Source organism: Leucoraja erinacea, chromosome 29, assembly GCF_028641065.1.
Source record: "Leucoraja erinacea ecotype New England chromosome 29, Leri_hhj_1, whole genome shotgun sequence".
Lineage (NCBI taxonomy): Eukaryota > Metazoa > Chordata > Chondrichthyes > Rajiformes > Rajidae > Leucoraja > Leucoraja erinaceus.
Window position 1 is genome coordinate 4,714,325 of NC_073405.1, and position 22,323 is coordinate 4,736,647.

Genomic DNA, 22,323 nt, shown 5'->3' on the forward strand with positions numbered 1-22,323 from the left:
GAGATGGCATCCTCTGTTGATCTATTTGCCCTGTATGCAAATTGATGAGAGTCCAGTGAGGCAGGGATGCTGGATTTGATGTGGGAGAGACCAGCCTTTCGAAGCACTTCATTGGGATTGGAGTTAGGGCAACCGGGCGGTAGTCGTTCAGGTTGATGACTTTAGACTTTTGTTGTTGGACAGCTTGTTCATGGCATGATACACCTCATGTGACATAATCACCATTGTCATTACTCTCAATATTGCCATCTTCAACTCTTAAATATGGATTTTCAAGCCCCAAGATTCACCAGTTGTTACGTTTTCACCTGAATTTCTCAATTCTTTTGTTACTAACATTCAGTAATTTTCTTGTGATAAAAATGTGCCAATATGATGTTGGCACCTATACAAGGGTTAAAACTAGGTTTGATGTTTAATTGGCTTCGGTGAAAATTGTAAATTGTCCCTCGTGTGTACGGGGATGGCTGGTGGGCTGAAGGGTTGAAGGGCTGAAGGGCTGAAGGGCTGAAGGGCTGAAGGGCTGAAGGGCACTGAACTAGGCCGCACTTCGCGACAGCTGCTCTTTCCCGCCACTGCGACGTCCGCCAATACAATCTACGGCTCCTCCCCGCCGGCCGACCAAACATGCTGCCTTCGCTGATTGGCTCCCTGGCCTCAGCCAATCGGAGAACGGGCGGTGCTGCGAGCGCCTTCTATGATTGGCGAGGCCGGCCGTCACTCAGGGGGCGGACTGATTCAGCAAGTTTGGTTGTAGCCGGTCCGGGGGTTTCACGGAGAAAGAAGAAAAGCGGCGGAAAAATGGTGAGAGAAGTCGGCGGGAGCGAAAGTAGAAGGATGGATGGATGGGGGAGGGGAGGGAGAAAGAGGAGAGACAGAGAGAAAGGAAGGAAGGAGTGAGTGGATGCGGGTGGGGCAGGCGATGGGTTGAAGGAGGAGACGAGACTAGACGAGAGGAGGATGACGCCGTCTGGTTGTGAAGGAAAGGCCGCTGGTACTTGTGGGGACAAACACAAAATGCTGGAGTAACTCAGCGGGACAGGCTGCATCTCTGGAGATTTCTTCTCATCAGAGATGCTGACTGTCCCATCTTCAGACTTGTTGGGTGTTTCTGATCCATGAGTACAGGCGTAACACATTGTGCTTAGTACAACCCAACAATACAGTTAATTAAATATGGTCTAATCAGGGCGGGGGTGTGGGAACCAATGCTAGGGGACAGAGGGGCACAAAAGGAGGACAGAAGATGGGTGGATTTATAATGGGAAAACAAAGAAATGGCAGAACAAGTAGTTTGTGCAATTTTGGTTCCCTGATTTGAGGAAGGACATTATTGCTTTTGAGGGAGTGCAATGTAGGTTCACCAGGTTAATTATCGTGATGCTGGGACTGACATATGATGAAATAATGGGTCGCCTGGGCTTGTATTCACTGGAATTTGGAAGGATGAGAGGGAATCTTATAGAAACATATACAATTCTTAAAGGATTGGACATGCTAGATGCAAGAAAATGTACCCGATGTTGGGGGGGTTCCAGAACCAGGGGTTGCAGTTTAAGAATAAGGCATAGGCCTTTTAGGACTGAGATGGGGAAAAACTTCTTCACCCAGAGATTTGTGAATCTGTGGAATTCTCAGCCGCAGAAGGCAGTTGAGGCCAATTCACTGGATGTTTTCAAGAGAGAGTTAGATTTAGCTCTTAGGGCGAAAGGAATTGAGGGATATGGGGGGAGGGGAAGCAGGAATGGGGGTACTGATTTTAGATGATCAGCCATGATCATATTGAATGGCAGAGCTGGCTCGAAGGGTCAAATGGCCTACCCCTGCACCTAATAATTTTTTTTCTATGTTGAGCTGCACTGATAAAATGGGGGCAAAGGGGATGGGGAAAGGGGTGCATACAAACACTGCATGTAACCCTTTCACACTCCCTCTCATCACCTGGTTGAGCCTCTGTTGCCAGGACAATCCTCTCATCCCAGGAAGGAATGTAGAAAATAAGAGCAAATGTCCTTTGAGCCTGTTCTGCCCTTCAATATTATTATGGCTGATCATTTATCTCAGTACCATCAACAACACATTTTTGGTTATGCTTTATTAAACAATTTTAGTACCAATTCTACCAGAACTTGTTCCTGGGAATGCATCCCCAGACTGTAAAGGCATCCTCTGCCAATGGTGGCACTGTTTCACGACAGAGGAACTTGTATTGTGAAAATGAGCAGGATACAGCTGTAAGGATGAGATTGGCATGTTTTAGAGAGTGATTAGAAGTTTCAATAAGTTCTGGCTTGCAGGCAAAATATTTTCCATTTGTTTGGAATGTGTACATTTTGTCTGAAATGACAGTGTTTCCAAAGCTGGCGCTCCTAAATGTTCCATGAATGATGCTTGCAGATTATTTCTAAATTGCTGCGTCATTGTATTACATTAGTTTGGAGCAATTTGCAACAATTTACTCGGATATAAAATCTCAAGAATCTCAACTCTGCAGATTAGGTTGAGAAGTAATATTTTGGAAAAAAACATGAAGTTGTCTAAACTGCCTTAATTCAAATAAAGATAATTATGCACAGACTTTATTAGTGCAACTCCTGCAGCTATAAAGACATGGTGGCTTGTAGGCTAATAGGCTTCTGCAAGTTGTCCCTAGTGTGTAGGATAGACAATAGGTGCAGGAGTAGGCCATTTGGCCCTTCAAGCCAGCACCGCCATTCAATGTGATCATGGCTGATCATCCCCAATCAGTACCCCGTTCCTGCCTTCTCCCCATATCCCCTGACTCCGCTATTTTTAAGAGCCCTATCCAGGACAAGGGGTCACAGCTTCAGGATAAGGGGGAAATCCTTTAAAACCGAGATGAGAAAAACTTTTTTCACACAGAGAGTGGTGAATCTCTGGAACTCTCTGCCACAGAGGGTAGTCGAGGCCACTGGCTATATTTATGTTAGATGTGGCCCTTGTGGCTAAGGGGATCAGAGGGTATGGAGAGAAGGCAGGTACGGGATACTGAGTTGGATGATCAGCCATGATCATATTGAATGGCGGTGCAGGCTCGAAGGGCCAAATGGCCTACTCCTGCACCTAAATTCTATGTTTCTATCTAGCTCCCTCTTGAAAGTATCCAGAGAACCTGCCTCCACTGCCCTCTGAGGCAGAGAATTCCACACTCACCACTCGAGTGTTTCCTCATCTCCGTTCTAAATGGCTTGCCCCTTATTCTTAAACTGTGGCCCCTGGATAGAACTAGTGTGCGCGGTGATTGTTGGTTGTCGTGGATTTGGTGGGCCGAAGAGTGCCTGTTTTGACACGCTCTAAACTAAACTACTAATTAAAAATTGAGAAAACTTGTAAAGAGGACAATGTATAGGATCAAAGCTTATGACATAAACTCAAATCAAATTGAGCACATTCAACCATTCAGTTATCATGTACTAGCTTTACCTCTGTAGTTCTTTTACCTGTCCAACACAAATCTTTTACTCGTCTCAGTATTTTACATTGATCCCACCCCACTGAGCTTCAGCAACTCTTTGGGGCAGAGAGCCCCAAATTTCCACTGACCATTGTGTGAAGGAGTGCTTCCTGATGCGCGTTGGTTCTAAAATAACCTGTTCCGGATATATTTGTCTAGGGGTAAATAGGATTCACTACATTATGCTTGGGCTGATCTAGTTGTCTCATGATGAAAGATTAAACGGGCCAGGTTTGTAATTCTTGAAATTAAGCAGAGTGATCCAGAGGAAAGAAGTGATTCTTGAGGATTAAAAAGATTGATACTCAAAGCAAGGAATTGGCCATTTGGGATTTAGTTGTAGAATTTCTTCACTTATTGTTGTCTCTGAGACCAATTAAAGTGAGGGATATGGTTAATGAGTGAAGACAATTGAGTTCTGATTGATTGTTCTATCATGATCTCATTCAAGCTTGCCCAGTCAAAGGACTGGACAAGTTAGATGCAGGAAAAATGTTCCCAATGTTGGGCGAGTCCAGAACCAGGGGCCAAAGTCTTAGAATAAAGGGGAGGCCATTTAAGACTGAGGTGAGAAAAAACTTTTTCACCCAGAGGGTTGTGAATTTGTGGAATTCCCTGCCACAGAGGGCAGTGGAGGCCAAATCACTGGATGGATTTAAGAGAGAGTTAGATGGGGTCTAATGGAATCAAGGGATATGGGGAGAAGGCAGGTATGGGTTATTAATTGGGGACGATCAGCCATGATCGCAATGAATGGCGTTGTTGGCTCGAAGGACCTCCTCCTGCACCTATTTTCTATGTTTCAATGGTGCACTGGTTCCCAGGTGCTGAATGGACGATTTCAGAACCTGTTTCCTTACATTTTGCTTCTGCAACACTAGGTGCCCCCACACGCCACCAGAATGAATCATAGAATGACCGAGCAGGAGACAATTTGAGTCGATGTGCCTGTGGGAGTGATTGCTCTTTGAAAAATATTTCTGGTTGAACTCCATCATAAAATGTTATAATTTCACAATTTTAATAAGATCACCTTTAATTTTCTATATTTAAAAAAATCTCAAATGATCTGTGAAGCCTGTCCTCATAATTGACTGAAACACAAGGAAATGCAGATGCTGGTTTATAAAACAAGACACAAAATGCTGGAGTAACTCAGCGTGTCAGGCAGCATCCCTGCAGAAAAGGATGTTGCCTTTTGCTCAGAATTGCTACTAGCCGTTTCCATTCCACATGACCTCTCCATCCATTCACACCACATGCTGCTAATTCGAAAGGACATGGAGAGAGTCATACGGTGTGTAAACAGGCCCTTCGGCCCAACTTGCCCACACCAACCAACATGTCCCATCTATACTAGTCCCACTTGCCTGTGTTTGACCTCTATCCCTCTAAAATGGTCCTACCCGTGTACCTGTCTGTAATTGCTTCATTCATAATTGACTTATTTGACCCGCACAATGATTATTGACAGATCTGTGTCCTCCATGTCCTGTGATGTGGTCACAAATGAGTACACTAACTCCAGATAATTTTTAACCAGGTTTATATAAATTCGAGTGCAACATCAGACCTTTTCCACCAGATTTGAAGAGATATTGGAGGTTTAGGGTGCGAATGCGCAAGTCCGATTAAAGCTGACGGTTGATGTAATGAAGGGAGAAATCATATTGAAGTCTGTGCAATGCTGAGGTTTCTGCTCTTATGTATACTGTTATATATGGTCATTAGTGGCTGGAAGAGCTCACATTACACCTCTCTTCGCCACCTTCTCTGCTGTGCTGCTTCCCGCGAACCAAACTACACCGAAATAAATCCTCCCTTGCATTTAGTTACTCTAATTATTGTGACATGCTGCTGGATTTTAGTTTTAGAGATTCAGCATGGAATTCGGCCCTTCAACCCGTCGAGTTCAGGCCGACCACTAGTCACCTATTCGTACTAGTTCTATCTCGGCTCTCTTTATCTACTTCCTATGCACTAGGAGCAAATTAAACTACAAACCTGCACATTTTTGGGATGCGTGTGGAATCCCATGCGGTCACAGAACATGCAAACTCAGCATTGACAACAAGCGAGGCCAGGATCGAACACAAGTCTGCCGTTGTGAGGGAACGGGGAGTTTTTAGTGGGAGGTGTATCTTAATTTTAAACTCCAATATCATGCAAAGCCGATTCTTAGGTTTAATTTAATTATTTTTGTGTTTCAGCTTCCCCTCTCGTTACTGAAGACAGCACAGAATCATCCCATGGTGAGTCTGGTTGAATGCTGCATCATGTGCATATCATTTTGGAGAGCGATAACTCCACTTCACCTACTTGTACCTTGTCCCATTGATTGCTTGAGAGGAGGCAGATGGGGGACAGTTAGAGAGGAGACTACACTTCTGGACTACACTTCTTCCCACCCTGCTTCCTGTAAGGACTCCATCCCCTACTCCCAATTCCTCCGTCTACGCCGCATCTGCTCCACGGATGAGGCGTTCCACACCAGGACATCTGAAATGTCCTCACTATTCAGGGAACGGGGGTTCCCCTCCTCCACCATAAATGAGGCTTGCACCAGGGTCTCTTCCATACCCCGCAACACTGCTCTCTCTCCCCATCCCCGCACTCGCAACAAGGGCCGAGTCCCCCTAGTCCTCACCTTTCACCCCACCAGCCGTCACATACAAAAAGTAATCCTCCGTCAGTTTCGCCACCTCCAACGTGACCCCACAACTCGCCACATCTTCCCATCTCCCCCCATATCTGCCTTCCGCAAAGACCGCTCCCTCCATAACTCCCTTGTCAATTCTTCCCTTCCCTCTCGGTCCACCCCCTCCCCGGGCACTTTCCCTTGCAACCGCAAGAGATGCAACACTTGTCCCTTTACCTCCCCCCTCGACTCCGTTCAAGGACCCAAGCAATCGTTCCAGGTGCGACAGAGGTTTACCTGCATCTCTTCCAACCTCATCTATTGCGTCCGCTGCTCTAGATGTCAGCAGATCTATATCGGTGAGACCAAGCGGAGGTTGGGCGATCGTTTCGCCGAACACCTCCGCTCGGTCCGCAATAACCAAGCTGACCTCCCGGTGGCTCAGCACTTCAACTCCCCCTCCCACTCCGCCTCCGACCTCTCTGTCCTGGGTCTCCTCCATGGCCACAGCGAGCAGCACCGGAAATTGGAGGAACAGCACCTCGTATTCCGTTTGGGGAGTCTGCACCCCGGGGGCATGAACATCGAATTCTCCCAATTTTGTTAGTCCTTGCTGTCTCCTCCCCTTCCTTAGCCCCCCTGCTGTCTCCTCCCATCCCCCAGCCTTCTGGCTACTCCTCCTTTTCCCTTTCTTGTCCCCACCCACCCCCGCCCCCGATCAGTCTGAAGAAGGGTTTCGGCCCGAAACGTTGCCTATCTCCTTCGCTCCATAGATGCTGCTGCACCCGCTGAGTTTCTCCAGCTTTTTTGTGTAACCCATTAATTGCTTGTTTGTCTGAGCTTCTGAACATCGAATGGTATAATTTTTTTCCTGAATAAACTAAGAATTCACCTTCCGCTTTTCAGTCTGGTACAAATGTTGTAGAAATGCCGCTTGTTTAAAGAAAATAATACAAACCACTTTTCTAATGGCATGCAGGGTTTGTCCCCAAGTATTTGCACCTATATTCAAATTTGAATTAAAAGTGACAGCATGGACATGGGTCCTTTGGCCCACCAAATTAACGCTTACTATCAACCACTCATTTGCACTGGTTCTATGTTTTTGCATCCCCTCCCTACACACTGGGGACAATTTTAAAGAGGCCACGAGGCCTGTTATCCATGAGATTAGACTTTAATTTCTGGAAGATCCCAACAGATTGATAATCTGGTGTTTGTAAGGGTTACCAGCTGAGTCACTTGTGGTGTGTAGACTGGAGCTGGCTCCACCAAATGCATGGTGGTGGAACTGGGAAGTACAGTGCCTTCCATAATGTTAGGGACAAAGACCCATCATTTATTTATTTGCCTCTGTATGCCACAATTTGAGATTTGTAATTAAAATAAATCACATGTAGTTAAAGTGCACATTGTCAAATTTTATTAAAGGGGATTGTTATACATTTTGTTTTCACCATGTAGAAATGACAGCAGTGTTTTTACATAGTCCCCCCATTTCAGGGCACCATAATGTTTGGGACACATGGCTTCCCAGGTGTTTGTAATTGCTCAGGCTTGTTTAATTGCCTCCTTCCTGCAGGTATCAAAGAGCTCTCAGCACCTAGTCTTTCCATCACCTTTGGAAACTATTATTGCTGTTTATCAACATGAGGACCAAAGTTATGCCAATGAAAGTCAAATAAGTCATTATGAGACTAAGAAACAAGAATAAATTTGTTAGAGACATAAGCCAAACCTTAGGTTTATTCAACTGTTTGGAACATCATTAAGGAGAAAGACAGCACTGGTGAGCTTATTAATCGTAAAGGGACTGGCAGGCCAAGGAAGACCTCCACAGCTGACGACAGAAGAATTCTCTCTATAATAAAGAAAAACTTCCAAACACCTGCCCCACAGAGCAGAAACACTCTTCAGGAGTCAGGTGTGGATTTGGCCACTGTCCACAGAAGACTTCATGAACAGAAATACAGAGGCTACACTGCAAGATGCAAACTACTGGTAAGCTGCAAAAATAGGATGGCCAGGTTACAGTTTGCCAAGAAGTACTTAAAAGAACAACCACAGTTCTGGAAAAAGGTCTAGTGAACAGATGAGACGAAGATTAACTTGTATCAGAGTGATGGCAAGAGCAAAGTATGGAGGAGAGAAGGAACTGCCCAAGATCCAAAGCATACCACCTTATCTGTGAAACATGGCCTGGGCATGTATGGCTGCTGAAGGTACTGGCTCATTATCTTCATTGATGATACAACTGCTGATGGTGGTAGCATAATGAATTCTGACGTGCATAGACGCATCTTATCTGTTCAAGTTCAAACAAATGCCTCCAAACTCATTGGCCAGTGGTTAATTCTACAGCAAGACAATGATCCCAAACATACTGCTAAAGCAACAAAGGAGCTTTTCAAAGCTAAAAAATGATCAATTCTTGAGTGGCCAAGTCAATCGCCCGATCTGAACCCAATTGAGCATGCCTTTTACAGTATATGGTGAAGAGAAAGCTGAAGGGGACTAGCCCCCAAAACAAGCATAAGCTAAAGGTCGGTGGGGGTGCTGTGAGCCGGCTGCCCTGCCAGCCTGTTAGTCATTTTCTGCACATTTAAATTTTTTTTTAGTATGTCCCAATGTGTGTTTTTAATGTTTCTCGGTGTGTCTTGTGTGGGGGGTTCAGGACTTGCCTTGTCTGCACATCTGGCCTCCCGCAGCGGGGACTGCGGAGGGTTGTGGTCCCGACCACGAGGGAATATGGAGGAGGACTGACTAAACTTTGTGCCTTCCACCACAGTGATGAATGCTATTGTGTATTGCTAATTTTTATTGTGTATTGTGTGTTTTTTTTATTGTACTGCTGCTGGCAAGTTCATTTCACTGCACTTTATTGTGCACGTGACGAATAAATCTGACTATTGACTATTGAGATGGCTGCAATACAGGCCTGGCAGCGAATCACCAGAGAAGACACCCAGCAACTGGTGATGTCCATGAATCGCAGACTTCAAGCAGTCATTGCATTCAAAGAATATGCAACAAAATACTAAACATGACTACTTTCATTTACATGACATTGCTGTGACCCAAACACTATGGTGCCCTGAAATGGGACAATGTATAAACACTGCTGTAATTTCCACATGGTGAAACCAAAATGTATAAAAATGGCCTTAATTAAATACTGACAATGTGAACTTTAACCACATGTGATTTTTTTTATATTACAAATCTCAAATTGCAGAGTACAGAGGCAAATAAATGAATGATGGGTATTTGTCCTAAACATTATGGAGGGCGCTGTGTATTGAATTGCTTTGTTTAGATGGCAGTCTGTGCTGTTCAAACAAGTTGGAATTTGCAGGAAATTTAACCCATACACTGAAGCGCTTAATTCCAGCCTCCAATCCTGTTTCTTTGTGAATCGGGCTCCTTCAATGCACTCAGACAACTGTCTCTGGGTGTTCCACTTTACTGCAGCATGTCTCGAAAATCCCCACCCTTGGTGTTCTGTGGTGGAGTTTGATGTTGCTGAGCCTGTCTGGAGAGTTTGTGTTTATTAATGTTTGTTTGTGGAACAGTTGCAGTCAGGCTGCCTGCCTACGTTGAGTCAATACATAGTTTCATAAGTTAGCATTGCTCAGTTTAGTTTAGAGATACTGCGAGGAAACGTGCCCACCGAGTCCGCACAGACCAGTGATCCCAGCGCACAAACACTATCCTACGCACACTAGGGACAATTTACCTGCAAATCTGGACGCCTTTGGCATGTGGGAGGAAACCAAAGATCTCGGAGAAAACGCATGCAGTCACGGGGAGAAGGTACAAGCTCCATACAGACCCGGGTTCCAACCTGAGTCTCCAGCGCTGCAAGCGCTGTAAGGCAGCCACTTTTCCTCTACGCCGCCATGCCCACCCCTTCTGCTCAGAATTGCTGCAAGCAGTTTCCATTCCAGGTGGCCTTTTTATCCATTCACACCACATGCTGATAATCAGAAAGGAAATGGAGGGAGTCATAGTGTGGAAACGGGCCCCTCGGCCCAACTTGCCCACACCGACCAACATGTCCCATCTATACTAGTCCCACTTGCCTGTGTTTGGCACCATCCCTCTAAACCGGTCCTACCCGTGATCCTGTCTAATTGGTTCTTAAACCTGCCTCAACTACCTCCATCGGCAGCTCCTTCCATGCACCCACCAGCCTTTGTGTGAAAAAGTTACCCCTCGGATTCCTATAAAATCTTTCTCACTTCACCTTGAACCTATGCCCCGTGAGATAGATGAAGGAAAAGCAGAGGGGAGGGGGGGGTTGTGGAATCTTCTGGAACATTTGAGAACATCAGCAATTCATTCCCTCACTGATTTTACTTATCACCCAACTCTCAGCCATTCCTATGTTCTGGGTCCTGTGCAGGTTCTTCCCCCCACCCTGTTTGTGATGAGAAACACATGTGGAACTCCAGGAAAGGATTCTTGAGTCTGTATCACTTTTCAGAATCTCAGGGCTTCCCAATAGTCTGTGCAGCCAATGAAAATGTTCTCAGATCATATTTACTGTGTGAAAAGTGGCAGCTAGTTTTGTTTTGATACCAGTTTCCCACGCTCAGCTGCTGCTGACGATGTGCTTTTAGAGCCTTGCCATGCTCTGAGAATTACTGGATGCTGAAGGTGCTTTAGTTTGAATGCTTTGTTCATGGCGCAAGATTTTGGTGTGGAGCCCTCCATCCCACTCTTGACCAGTCTTTTATGGTCTCATTTGAACGACTGTACGTTATCCCTGTGGCTGCGTGGGTTTCCTCTGGGCGCTCTCGTTTCCTCCCATGCTCCAAAGCCGTGTAAGTTTGTAAGTAAATTGGCTTCTGTATTTGTCCCTAGTTTTATTTTAGAGATAGTGTGGACACAGGCCCTTTGGCCCACCGAGTCCCAGTCGACCAACGTTCATCCACACACTAGTTCTATCCTACACACGGGATAATTTCCACAAGCCAATTAACCTACAAGCCTACATGTCTTTGGTGATTGGGATGAAACCGGTGCTTTTCTGTTAAACTGGAGAAGTCCGTGCAGTTATAGAGCGAGCGTGCAAACTCTGCACAGACAACACCCATTGTCAGGATTGGAACCGGGTCTCTGACGTTGTAAGGCAGCAACTGTACTGCTGCGCCACTGTGCTGTCATCCCTACACACACACACAACATGGCCATTATAACATCTTGGTATCAGGAAAAGAGGCTGACTTTGACAGGAGCTGGCTCCAGGGTGAGGTTCACCAAAGAAGGTCAAATTAAAGACCGTACATCAATTGGAATGGGCTGCTGAGGTCCATCCAAAGGGGCGATACCAGGATATGATGTAAATTAACGGTGCTTGAGAAATTGTGTGCCACTGAGTAAAATGTGTGTTTGTGTTTAACAGCTTGTGGAGTTGAAGAACGGAGAGACATACAATGGTCACCTGGTCAGCTGTGACAACTGGATGAACATCAACCTGCGGGAGGTGATTTGCACATCCAGGGTAGGTTGCACATCATTCAGTGTATCTGTTTATTTAATCTGAAAGAGAGTCTGAAGAAGGGTCTCGACCCGAAACGTCGCCCATTCCTTCTCTTCAGAGATGCTGCCTCACCCGCTGAGTTACTCCAGCATATTGTGTCTACTTTCCGTTTATTGAATCTGTTCACTTAAAATGAAGACGTCAGCACAGAGCAAGGTTTCAGGGGGTAGTTGACAGAAGGGGGGTGGGGATGGTGACACAGTGGGCAGTAGAAACCTAAATCAAGAAATGGTGGGGGGGGGGGGTCGTCAATTGAGAAATGATGCATTTTTGTGGGGTAAATATCTTGAAGGGTATGGAATTAAAATGAGCACCAACCATTACATGATCAAATTATGGAACAGGCTTAAATATGGTGAAAGGTCCCTTCCTGTTTGTTGCTAACAAGATTGTGTAAGAAAATAATCTTTCAGAAGCAGTTTGGCAAAGCCCACGACTCACAAATGACTGTAGTAGATCACTGAGATGTTGTGAGCACACTTGTTTTTTTCTGGCAAATGACTTGACAATGTGATCTGTCTGTGTAAATGACACCACATGACATTGCTAGTTCCTTGTTGGATTGGTGTGGGAATGAATGCAAGCGATATCCTGCCACTGACGCACCAGGCAATGGGAAATGCGAACCACTCCAGGCACTGATCAGTTCCCCTTTCACTTGCTTGCCTTGATGGCTGCTAAAGGTATAAAGGAGGCTCTGTTGATTGTGAATGGGGAAAGAGGAAATGTGCAGTGGATGGGAACTGGGTGGCTACTCCACCAAAGCATCTTGGACTGATTATTTAAAAATAAGGGTGCTTTTGCATGAAGTATCACATTGATGACTGGAGTGCACGACTTAATGTGATTAAATCTAGAATTTTATAAATGCCTTTTCAGCCTTTTGCATCTTGATCAGGTACTCTCTCAGAATATACAGTTGAGAAGTATTCAATTCAATGCTTGTGTCCCGCCACTTGATCCATTAGAATGAGACAAATGGACTACATTGAGAGCAAAATGTAATAAAAAATGAATTGCAGATGCTAGTTTATACCAAAGACAGACATAAACATTTTTAGTTTTAGAGGTACAGCGCGGAAATGAGCCCATCAGCCCACCGGGTCCGCGCTGACCAGCGATCCCCACACATTAACACTATCCTATACCCACTAGGGACAATTTTTACATTTACCATGCCAATTAACCTACATACATACCTGTACGTCTTTGGACAATAGGTGCAGGAGTAGGCTATTCGGCCCTTCGAGCCAGCACCGCCATTCAATGTGATCATGGCTGATCATCCACAATCAGTACCCCGTTCCTGTCTTCTCCCCATATCCCCTGACTCCGCTATCTTTAAGAGCTCTATCTAGCTCGCTCTTGAAAGTATCCAGAGAACCGGCCTCCACCGCCCTCTGAGGCAGAGAATTCCACACTCAGAACTCTCTGTGTGAAAAGGTGTTTCCTCATCTCTGTTCTCAATGGCTTAACCCTTATTCTTAAACTGTGGGAGGAAGCCGAAGATCTCAGAGAAAACACACGCAGGTCACGGGGAGAACGTAAAACTCCGTACAGGCGGCAGCCGTAGTTTGGATCGAACCCGGGTCTCCGGCGCTGCATTCGCTGTAAGGCAGCAACTCTATCGCGGTGCTGCCGTGCTGGAGTAACTCAGTGGGTAAGGCGGCATCTCTGGGGGAAAAAAATAGATAGGTGACCATTGGTTTGATTTTGGTCAGGACCTTTCTTCAGACTGACAAGTAATGACTTTCCTTTTCCTTTCAATCTTGCTCTCAATGCATCCTGCTCTTATTTTCATAAGATCATGGGATAGGAGCAGAATTAGGCCATTCGGCCCATCAAATCTACTCTGCCATTCAATCATGGCTGCTCTGTCTCTCCCTCCTCACCCCATTCTCCTGCCTTCTCCCCATGACCGCTGACACCCGTACTAATCAAGAATCTATCTCTGCCTTAAAAATATCCACCGACGGCCTACGCAGCATTCTGTGGCAAAGAATTCCACAGATTCACCACCCTCTGACGAGAGAAATTCCTCATCTTCCAAAAAGAATGTCCTTTAATTCTGCGGCTATGACTTCCAGTCCTAGACGCTGCCACTAGTAGAAACATCCTCTCTAAATCCACTCTATCCATAACCTTCACTATTCTGTATGTTTCAATTAGGTCCCCCCGCATTCTTCTAAAGTCCAGCAAGCACAGGCACTGCCTTCTCCCCATAACCCCAGACATGCTTGCTGTCATTCTGTGCCTTAAAAATTACCAGCGATGGCCTCCACCATGAATTCCACAGAATCACTACCCTCTGACTAAAGAAATTCCTCCTCCTCTCCATTCCAAAGGAACATCCTTTTATTATCTCTCATTAGTCTTTTGACTATGTCTTAATTAAAAACTATACTACTACTTTGTTTTTAACTTTAATTTCTGCCAATTACCTAAATAGTGAGTTCTAATCTTGAGGCGGGGATATTTCACCTGCACATCACAATGGATTTATTAGTGACTATCCTCTATATATGATCCCTTATTTTGGATTCCTCACCAAGTGGAAATATATTCTCTGTCAATGTGCCAAGGCTTCCACCTCTTGGCTGCCTGGTGAGGGGCCTGCGTTGTCTCCAGTTCTGTGCCCTTCTGTCTTCAAATCTGGAAACTGCCGTTACAGTCTGGTATGAAAGTGAGACTTTCAGTAATAGGTGTGTTTTCCGTGAGGTCTGTTCCTGGAACTCTGCTCGCGCTGCTTTAGGGTGTAGCTTTATTTACCTCCTGTGCAAAACCTTTGCTTCATTTTACACGATCGTAGTATAGGAGCCGACTCTTGAGACCCAGTTGGCCACTCGTGCCTGCTGGTCACTTCTAGCTCCATTCCTGATTGTTTCTCTTTCTTTACTCGGAGAAATATGTAGCACAGAAAGAGCCCTGTACACTCTCACCCAAGATCTATCAGTTTAAAGCATTTCTCCAATTCCATTTTGAAAAGTCTTATTGAACATGCTCAGGGACAGTGTATTCCAGATTGCAGTTCCCCGCAAATGAAAGTTTCCCCTCTTCAATTTCTTTGCCTTCGTCCTTCAATGTTTATCATTTTATTGCCTGGAAAATATCTCAGCTTTGGAGGAGGTGATGTTCGAAACAATCTAATCGCTTGGCAAATAGCAGATATCTTGCTTGCCCGCAAAATAATGCAAGATCGGTAATATCGGGTTTAAGATTGGATTGTTACCTAGAAACCCATCAGCAGCACGGTGCGTGACAACCCCCCCCCCCCCCCCCCCCCCCCCCCCCCCCCCCCACCTTGCTTCAATGGTCACATGCAACTTCCTCAGTGCAGGAAGCACAGTCGCATTTTGTGTGGAACACTGGCCATAACGCAGACGGGACCTGTTTTCTCTCGGGTGGCACAGTGGCGTAGCGGAAGAGTTGCTGCCTGACAGCGACAGGTTTGACCCTGACTATGGATGCTGTCTTTATGAAGTTTGTACGTTCTCCCTGCGCTTGGGTTTTCACCGGGTGCTCCGGTTTCCTCCCACATTCCAAGGACATTCAGGTTTGTAGGTTAATTGGCTTCTGTAAATCGCCCCAAGTGCATCAGAAAGAACTAGTGTACAGATGGTCGCTGGTTGGTGCCGAAGGGTCTATTTCCATGCTGTATCTCTAAACTAAAACTAACCTAAACCTCCTTTCTCTGGTAATTTAGCACTTGGGGCTAAGGGAATCAAGAGATATGGGGGGGGAAACCGGAACGGGGTACTGATTTTGGATGATTAGCCATGATCATATTGAATGGCATTGCTGGCTCAAAGGGCCGAATGGCCTCCTGCACATATTTTCTATATTTTTATGGTTTTTATGTAATCCATCCCCCGATTCAAAATCTCAGGACCACGCCACTAATATAGGGCCGATGGCCCTATTTAATAGGGTACATTAATATTCTATGTTGTATTGCGATGTGTGGAACGACTGCCAGTGGATGGAGTTGGCACATGAGCACTCTTCTCCTAGTACTTGGCTACTTTATTGAGCAAGAGTTATTTTAATGAGTCTTGTTGAGATGTTGTTACCTCTTGGTGTCGGCACTGGGTGGCAGAAGAGTCCTCGGGTCCAGTCAGACAGATTTCCTTGTGGTACCAATGATCTTTCTGCTGACATGCCATCAGGATGCTGCATTAGACAGGGACCGCAGTTCGTGACTTCTTCGTGGACTCGCAACCTTTTGCAACACCCTGAGATTATGAAAGGTAGCAAGTAAACCCCAAGCCATAGTATCTTTGGATTTAAAAAAAAGTTCCTTTCCCACATTCTGTCACTGTACAACACTGGGCTACAGTACTGCTGGGGGCAGGTCTAACGCTATATAAGACCACAATTTCCTCCTTTTTTCACCTTTTCATTTCATCAGGCCACAGAGCTGGCAGAGCTGCTGCCTTGCAGCGCCAGAGTGCCCTCGGCTGATGTCCACGTGGAGTTTGCTCATTCTCCGTGACCACGTGGGTTTCCGCCGGGTGTTCCGGTTTCCCTCCCAAATCCCAAAGACGTGCTGGATTGTAGGATAAATTGGCCTCTGTAACATTTCTCCCCAGTGTGCAGGGAGTGGATGTGAATGTGGGATAGCATAGAAAAAGTGTGAATGGCCAATTGATAGTCAGCATGGACTCAAGGGACTATCTTGCAATCAAACAATGAATCAAAAATTCCATACTCGGAGAAGTCTCTTCACTGGGTAACACAGCGATTTGTCACTTTTAAGGACAGGGCAGCTTTTCTGCAAATAATATCTGGATGTGTGAATAAAAATTTGATAGCTACACTATGTACAATGTACAGAGTATAATGTTTACATACTTGTTGTGCTGCCACAAGTAAGAATTTTATTGTTCCGAATTTGGACATAAAACACTCTTGTAAAATACTTGGGTGTTATGTGCGATTTCCAACAGCACAAGTACACAACGCACTGCAATAACTGTTATTGTGGTGTGGCCCCTTTTCCTGTTAATGGCATGGTGGCGCAGCAGTAGAGTTGCTGCCTTGCGGTGCCAAAGATCTGGGTTCGATCCTGCCTAGGGCTGCTTGTCTGCACGGAGTTTGTGCTTTCTCAAGTGTCAAGTGTTTTTCTCCGGGATCTCTGGTTTCCTCGCACACTCGGGTCATATAGGTTTGTAGGTTAATTGGCTTGTAAAATTGTAAATTGTCCCTAGTGTGTGTGTATAGGATAGTGTAAGAGTGTGGGGATCGCTGTTTGGCGCGGACTTGGTGGGCCGAAGGGCCTGTTTCTGCACTGTGTCTCTTAACTAAACTGAAGTTGATTACGTTTCGGTGTTTGGAGTGAAATCCTAACCTATAACGATAGACCACGTTCCTCCATCCCCCTGATAGAAGAGGTTGCTATTCCTGAATCTCCTCCCCGCACCTCTGATTTCTGTTTGCCCTCCTTTCTACAGGATGGAGACAAGTTCTGGAAGATGCCGGAATGCTACATCCGTGGCAGTACCATCAAGTATCTCCGGATCCCCGATGAGATCATCGACATGGTGAAGGAGGAGGTGCTGTCGAAGGGCAGAGGTCGCGGTGGCCTCCAGCAGCAGAAGCAGCAGCAGCAGCAGAAAGGTCGCGGTGCCAGTGGTGGGGCTGGACGAGGTAGGGCTTCATCCTGATGCACGACTCCATTTGCAGCATCCCTTCCCCAGCTCCCTCCTTACTGCCCGAGCTCAAGGATGTGTGATTAGACTAAGAACAGTTTTACAGCGCAATAGACAATAGGTGCAGGAGTAGGCCATTTGGCCCTTTTGAGCCAGCACCGCCATTCAATGTGATCATTGCTGATCATCCCCAATCAGTACCCCATTCCTGCTTTCTCCCTATATCCCCTGACTCCGCTATTTTTAAGAGCCCTATCTAGCTCTCTCTTGAAATCATCCAGAGAACCTGCCTCCACCGCCCTCTGAGGCAGAGAATTCCACACTCACCACTCTCTGTGAGAAAAGGTGTTTCCTCGTCTCCGTTCTAAATGGCTTGCTTCTTATACTTAAACTGTGGCCCCTGCTTCTGGATTCCCCCAACATCGGGAACATGTTTCCTGCCTCTTGTGTGTCCAAACCTTTAACAATCTTATATGCGCTTCACCACTTGCAGCTCGGGTCATCTAAGGTGAAAGACCATGCTCCATTTGTAACTGGAAATAGGGAACATGAATAGGATCCTCACCCTGGGCTCAGTGACGAGGAGTGAATGGAAGCAAGCCTCCCTTACTGCTTTGTCACCATGAGTTAGGCTTCACCACTCAAAATACTCTCTTATCTCTGATATTCATTCTTTCTTGAGTTCCAGGAGCAGAATTAGGCCCTTTTGCCCATCAAGTCTACTCCGCCATTCAATCATGGCTGATTTATCTTTCCCTCTCAACCACATTCTCCTGCCTTTGCCCCATAACCCCTGACACCCGTGCTAATCAAGAATCTGTCAATCTCCGTCTTAAAAATACACATTGAAGGCCTCCATGGCCGTTTGTGGCAATGAATTCCACAGATTCACCACCCTCGGACTAAAGAAATTCCTCCTCATCTCCTTTCTAAAGGCACCTCTTTCTATTCTGAGGCTATGGCCTCTCTGGTCCTAGACTCTAAGACTCGTGAGAACATCCTCTCATATCCACTCCATCAAGACCTTAAAGGGAAATGATTACAGTGCTCCAGATCACTTTCTCAGAGCTCTCTGGTTTTGAAAAGCTTCAGGATGTACAATCTCGGGGTGTATCAAGGCCCCCTTGTAGCCCATGCCATCAATACTGGAATATAGCAAATAGTATAGGCAATGTGCTTGTAGCACCCCCTAAAGTGACAGTACACAGTACAGACTCTTTTCAGCAATGAAGATAAAGGATTAGCCCCAACACAGCCCGTGTAAATGCTCATTCCCTGAAATTGCACCATGACGGAGGTTTGATACCACTGAGAGTTGAGGCCTCGGTTTAATATAAAAACAGGAAATTGTGAAACAAATCACTGAAAAGGGAAACATGTTTTTTATGTTTCTCCCCCATAAAAGCTGTCTGACCTAAGTATTTCCCACATATCCTGTTTTTGTTTCTGATTTCCAACATTGACATTTTTTTAAATGCTTTTCATTACAGTTTAATATTTCTTTTGATGTGGCATTATTCCCCCCCAGCTGAAGTGTCAGCCTGGGTAACTGTACTAATTTCCTGGATTGGAGATCTTCTGATCCTTATAATTCTGTGACCATAAACTTGACCTTGGTGGGAGCCATACTTCATTGTGAGGAGAGGCAAGGGTGGGGGGGGGGGGGGGGGGGGGTGAAACGTGCATCAGACCAGTGTTCAGAAGAACCATGCATCCCATTTGGTGACAGAAGTTGGTGGGTCCCAGCCAGCATTTCACCGTGCAGTAGTTTGTAGCATGATCTGCTCTCCCCAAAGCTGAACTTGGCCTCGTGCTGGATGTTGTGAAGAAGGAAATGTGGCGCAGTGGTAGAGTTGCTGCCTTCCAGCCCCGGGTTCGATCCCGACTGCGGTTGCTGCCTGTACAGAGTTTGTACATTCTTCCCGTGACCCCGCGTGGGTTTTCTCCGAGTTCTTCGGTTTCCTCCCACACTCCAAAGACGTACAGCTTTGCAGCTTAATTGGCTTGGTGTATTTTCCCCAGCATGTGCCGGGTAGTGTTAGTACGCGGGGATCACTGGTTGGTGCGGGCTCAGTGGGCCAAGGGGCCTGTTTCCGCACTGTGCCTCGCAACTAAACTAAAAAGGTGGCAGGTTTAGGTGTGGCGTTTTGGCCGGGTGTAACCCAGTGCTGTTCGCTGTCAACAGGAGTGTTCGGTGGCCGTGGACGAGGAGTGGGCGGAGTTGGCCGAGGGCAAGAGAAGAAACCAGGAAAACCACCCGGAATGAAGAAGCAGTGAGAAGAACAGCAAATGTGTGTGTGTGCGTGTGCGCGCGTCTGTCCATGCTGTATGTTTTGTTTGTGTGCGTGCGTACCATCCAATGGATTTTGATGGTGTTTGCTTTCTGTACAGATTACCTGAATGAGTGACAAATCCGCGACTGGAGATCGGTTACCTAGGTTTTGTAAATTATAAATAAATGATGTTTGAGGGAATCTAAAGAGCATATTTATTTACTGGCAATTTGAACGTGATACCAGCTTGTTTTTGAACTTGAGCGAGTGTAAAATAGTTGCCTGTGGTGGAGAGATGGATCTTGGTGCGCTGTGTCTGGGTTGTGCGCCCGGTTGCTTTGAGGTTCTGACACTCCCGCCTCCAGTGGCTGCGTGTGGAGAGAGCTCGGCGTGCTGTGGTGCCTGGGTGGCCTGTTGGGAGTGCTAATCCTACAGCAAGGCTGTCAATTGTTGCTGTGTTATTACAGCCTCTCCCATGGATCAAGCTGCACCTCGGCCCACTGTCACCATACACCCTCTGTTTATTCAGGGAATTTTAGACGGGCGCAGCTGCCAGGCCATGATTCATCTGGGTGTGTTGTTGTATTTATCCTCCAGTGCTCCAAGATATGTCAGCGTTGGGTTGGTGTTTTGCTTCAGACTAAAAGCAGGAGCGCGAGTTGAAGACCCACCCCCACCCCCCTCCCTTAACTGAATGCAGTGTGCCACTCAACCTCGAGTAACCCCTGCATTCCCTCTCTCTCCGCCCACCCCCTCCCCCAACCAAGTCGCACCAGCTTCTCGTTCTCATCCAGCAAACAGCTAACAATGGCCTCTTTTTTTTCTCATCCTTACTTTTTTTGCATATCATTCATTCATTGTTCTATATCTCTCTGCGACAACGTCTATATCTTTTGTTTTCCTTTCCTGTGACTCTCAGTCCAAAGAAGGGTCTCGACCCGAAACGTCATCCATTCCTTCTCTCCAGAGATTCTCCCTGTCCCACTGAGTTACATAGAAACATAGAAAATAGGTGCAGGAGGAGGCCATTCAGCTCTTCGAGCCAGCACCGCCATTCATTGTGATCATGGCTGATCGTCCTCTATCAATAACCCCTGCCTGCCTTTTCCCCATATCCCTTGATTCCACTAGCCCCTAGAGCTCTATCTAACTCGCTCTTAAATCCATCTAGTGACTTGGCCTCTACTGCCCTCTGTGGCAGGGAATTCCATAAATTCACAACTCTCTGGGTGAAAAAAAGTTTTTTCTCACCTCAGTCTTAAATGACCTCCCCTTTATTCTAAGACTGTGGACCCTGGTTCTGGACTCGCCCAACATTGGGAACATTTTCCCTGCATCTAGCTTGTCCAGTCCTTTCATAATTTTATGTGTTTCTATAAGATACCCCCTCATCCTTCTAAACTCCAGTGAATAAAAGCCTAAGTTACTCTAGCATTTTGTCTATTGTCAGTCACAGTGATGTGACACCTGCCCATTGCTTGTGTGCGCAGCTGCCTCCCAGCACACTCGCCAAGTCTACTGTGGCTTCTTCATCTATATAAAGTCTCTGCTCCGTCACGGGTTGAGATGCCATTAACCAGCCTTTTGATCTTTGCCCCAAAAATAAGTGCCTGAGGAGTTGGTGACACAGGTGGGGGGTGAATGCGATATCTAGTGCTGGGGTTCGAGGTGGGAGGTTGGGCTTAGAATTTGTTTGTGGGCCAAGTCAAGCTTATTTCCTCACATCCCCCCCCCCCCCACCTCCTTCTGAAACGCTGAACATCCACCCGTTCCCCTGCTGTCGCTCTCACTCACCCACTTATCTCGAGATAACTCAATCACAAGTCACTGTGATTAATGTAGGCGCCCAACAGCTGCCTTGTGTGCTGCAATAATGTTTGATTTATTGAAGCCTGCTCTTACCTTGTATTCGGCAGCGAGCTGAGAGGTAAACCCTTGAAATAAATCGGTGCAATCTTGTGCCTCGGAGTTAGTTTTCGAGGGATGTTTTCGAGTTGCCTCGTCCATTTTGGACAAAAAATGCTGGAGAAACGCAGCGGATGCGGCAGCATCTATGGAGCGAAGGAAATAGGCAACGTTCCGTCCCGAAACGTTGCCTATTTCCTTCGTTCCATAGATGCTGCCGCACCCGCCGAGTTTCTCCGGCATTTTTTGTCTACCTTCGATTTTCCAGCATCTGCAGTTCCTTCTTACAAAATTCTTGAGGGGTTGGACAGGCTAGATGCAGGAAGATTATTCCCGATGTTGGGGGAAGTCCAGAACTAGTGGTCACAGTTTAAGGAGAAGAGGGAAGTCTTTTAGGACCGAGATGAGAAAATCATTTTTTACACAGAGAGTGGTGAATCTGTGTTTCTATGTTTCCCTCAGAGCCCGCACAACCCGTCCCCTGCATTGGTTGGCCTGGAAACCCTTCTTGGCCTTTTACCTCTGCTGCTTGTTCCAAAGACCACAGGTAGTAACAGTTTCTCCTTCATCTTTTTTTAATGAATGGAATACATGTTTTGAACAGCAGAACTTGACTGGTACATAAGCGTACGACTTTGTACACACACAAAAGGTCCAGCTGTAGTCCTATAACCCCCCCCCCCCCCCGATGATCCAAGGATGCTCGGACACTTCCAGAGATCACTCACACTGAAGTAAGCACAATAAGAAACAACAACTAAGAGAGAGGAACTAGAACGGGATCACGCTAGACACTAGTCTGCAGGTAACCCGACCCTCAGTTCCATCCATTCCAAAAC

General features: G+C 46.2%; 2 protein-coding genes across 2 annotated transcripts in view; both read left to right on the top strand.

The window, feature by feature from the left end:
- Positions 1 to 665: 665 nt before the first annotated feature.
- Positions 666 to 19,780, top strand: lsm4 (LSM4 homolog, U6 small nuclear RNA and mRNA degradation associated). The gene is made up of 5 exons (XM_055658389.1): positions 666 to 804; positions 5,686 to 5,727; positions 11,521 to 11,619; positions 17,109 to 17,304; positions 19,492 to 19,780. The coding sequence occupies exons 1-5, from the start codon at positions 802 to 804 to the stop codon at positions 19,581 to 19,583; spliced, it is 432 nt and encodes a 143-aa protein (XP_055514364.1). The 5' UTR covers positions 666 to 801; the 3' UTR covers positions 19,584 to 19,780.
- Positions 19,781 to 21,719: 1,939 nt separating this feature from the next.
- The window catches only part of LOC129711037 (uncharacterized), a 43,235-nt gene continuing 42,631 nt past the window's right edge, over positions 21,720 to 22,323 (top strand). The window contains exon 1 of the mRNA XM_055658387.1: positions 21,720 to 22,031. The gene's annotated coding sequence lies outside the window, so the exon portion shown is untranslated. The remainder of the gene's footprint in view (positions 22,032 to 22,323) is intronic.

What these genes read in the sequence shown, in the direction of transcription:
- lsm4 (XM_055658389.1), top strand. An exon ending in CAGCACAGAATCATCCCATG is followed by an intron (nt 5,728 to 11,520) that starts GTGAGTCTGGTT and finishes TGTGTTTAACAG; the next exon opens with CTTGTGGAGTTGAAGAACGG. An exon ending in CAGTGGTGGGGCTGGACGAG is followed by an intron (nt 17,305 to 19,491) that starts GTAGGGCTTCAT and finishes CGCTGTCAACAG; the next exon opens with GAGTGTTCGGTGGCCGTGGA.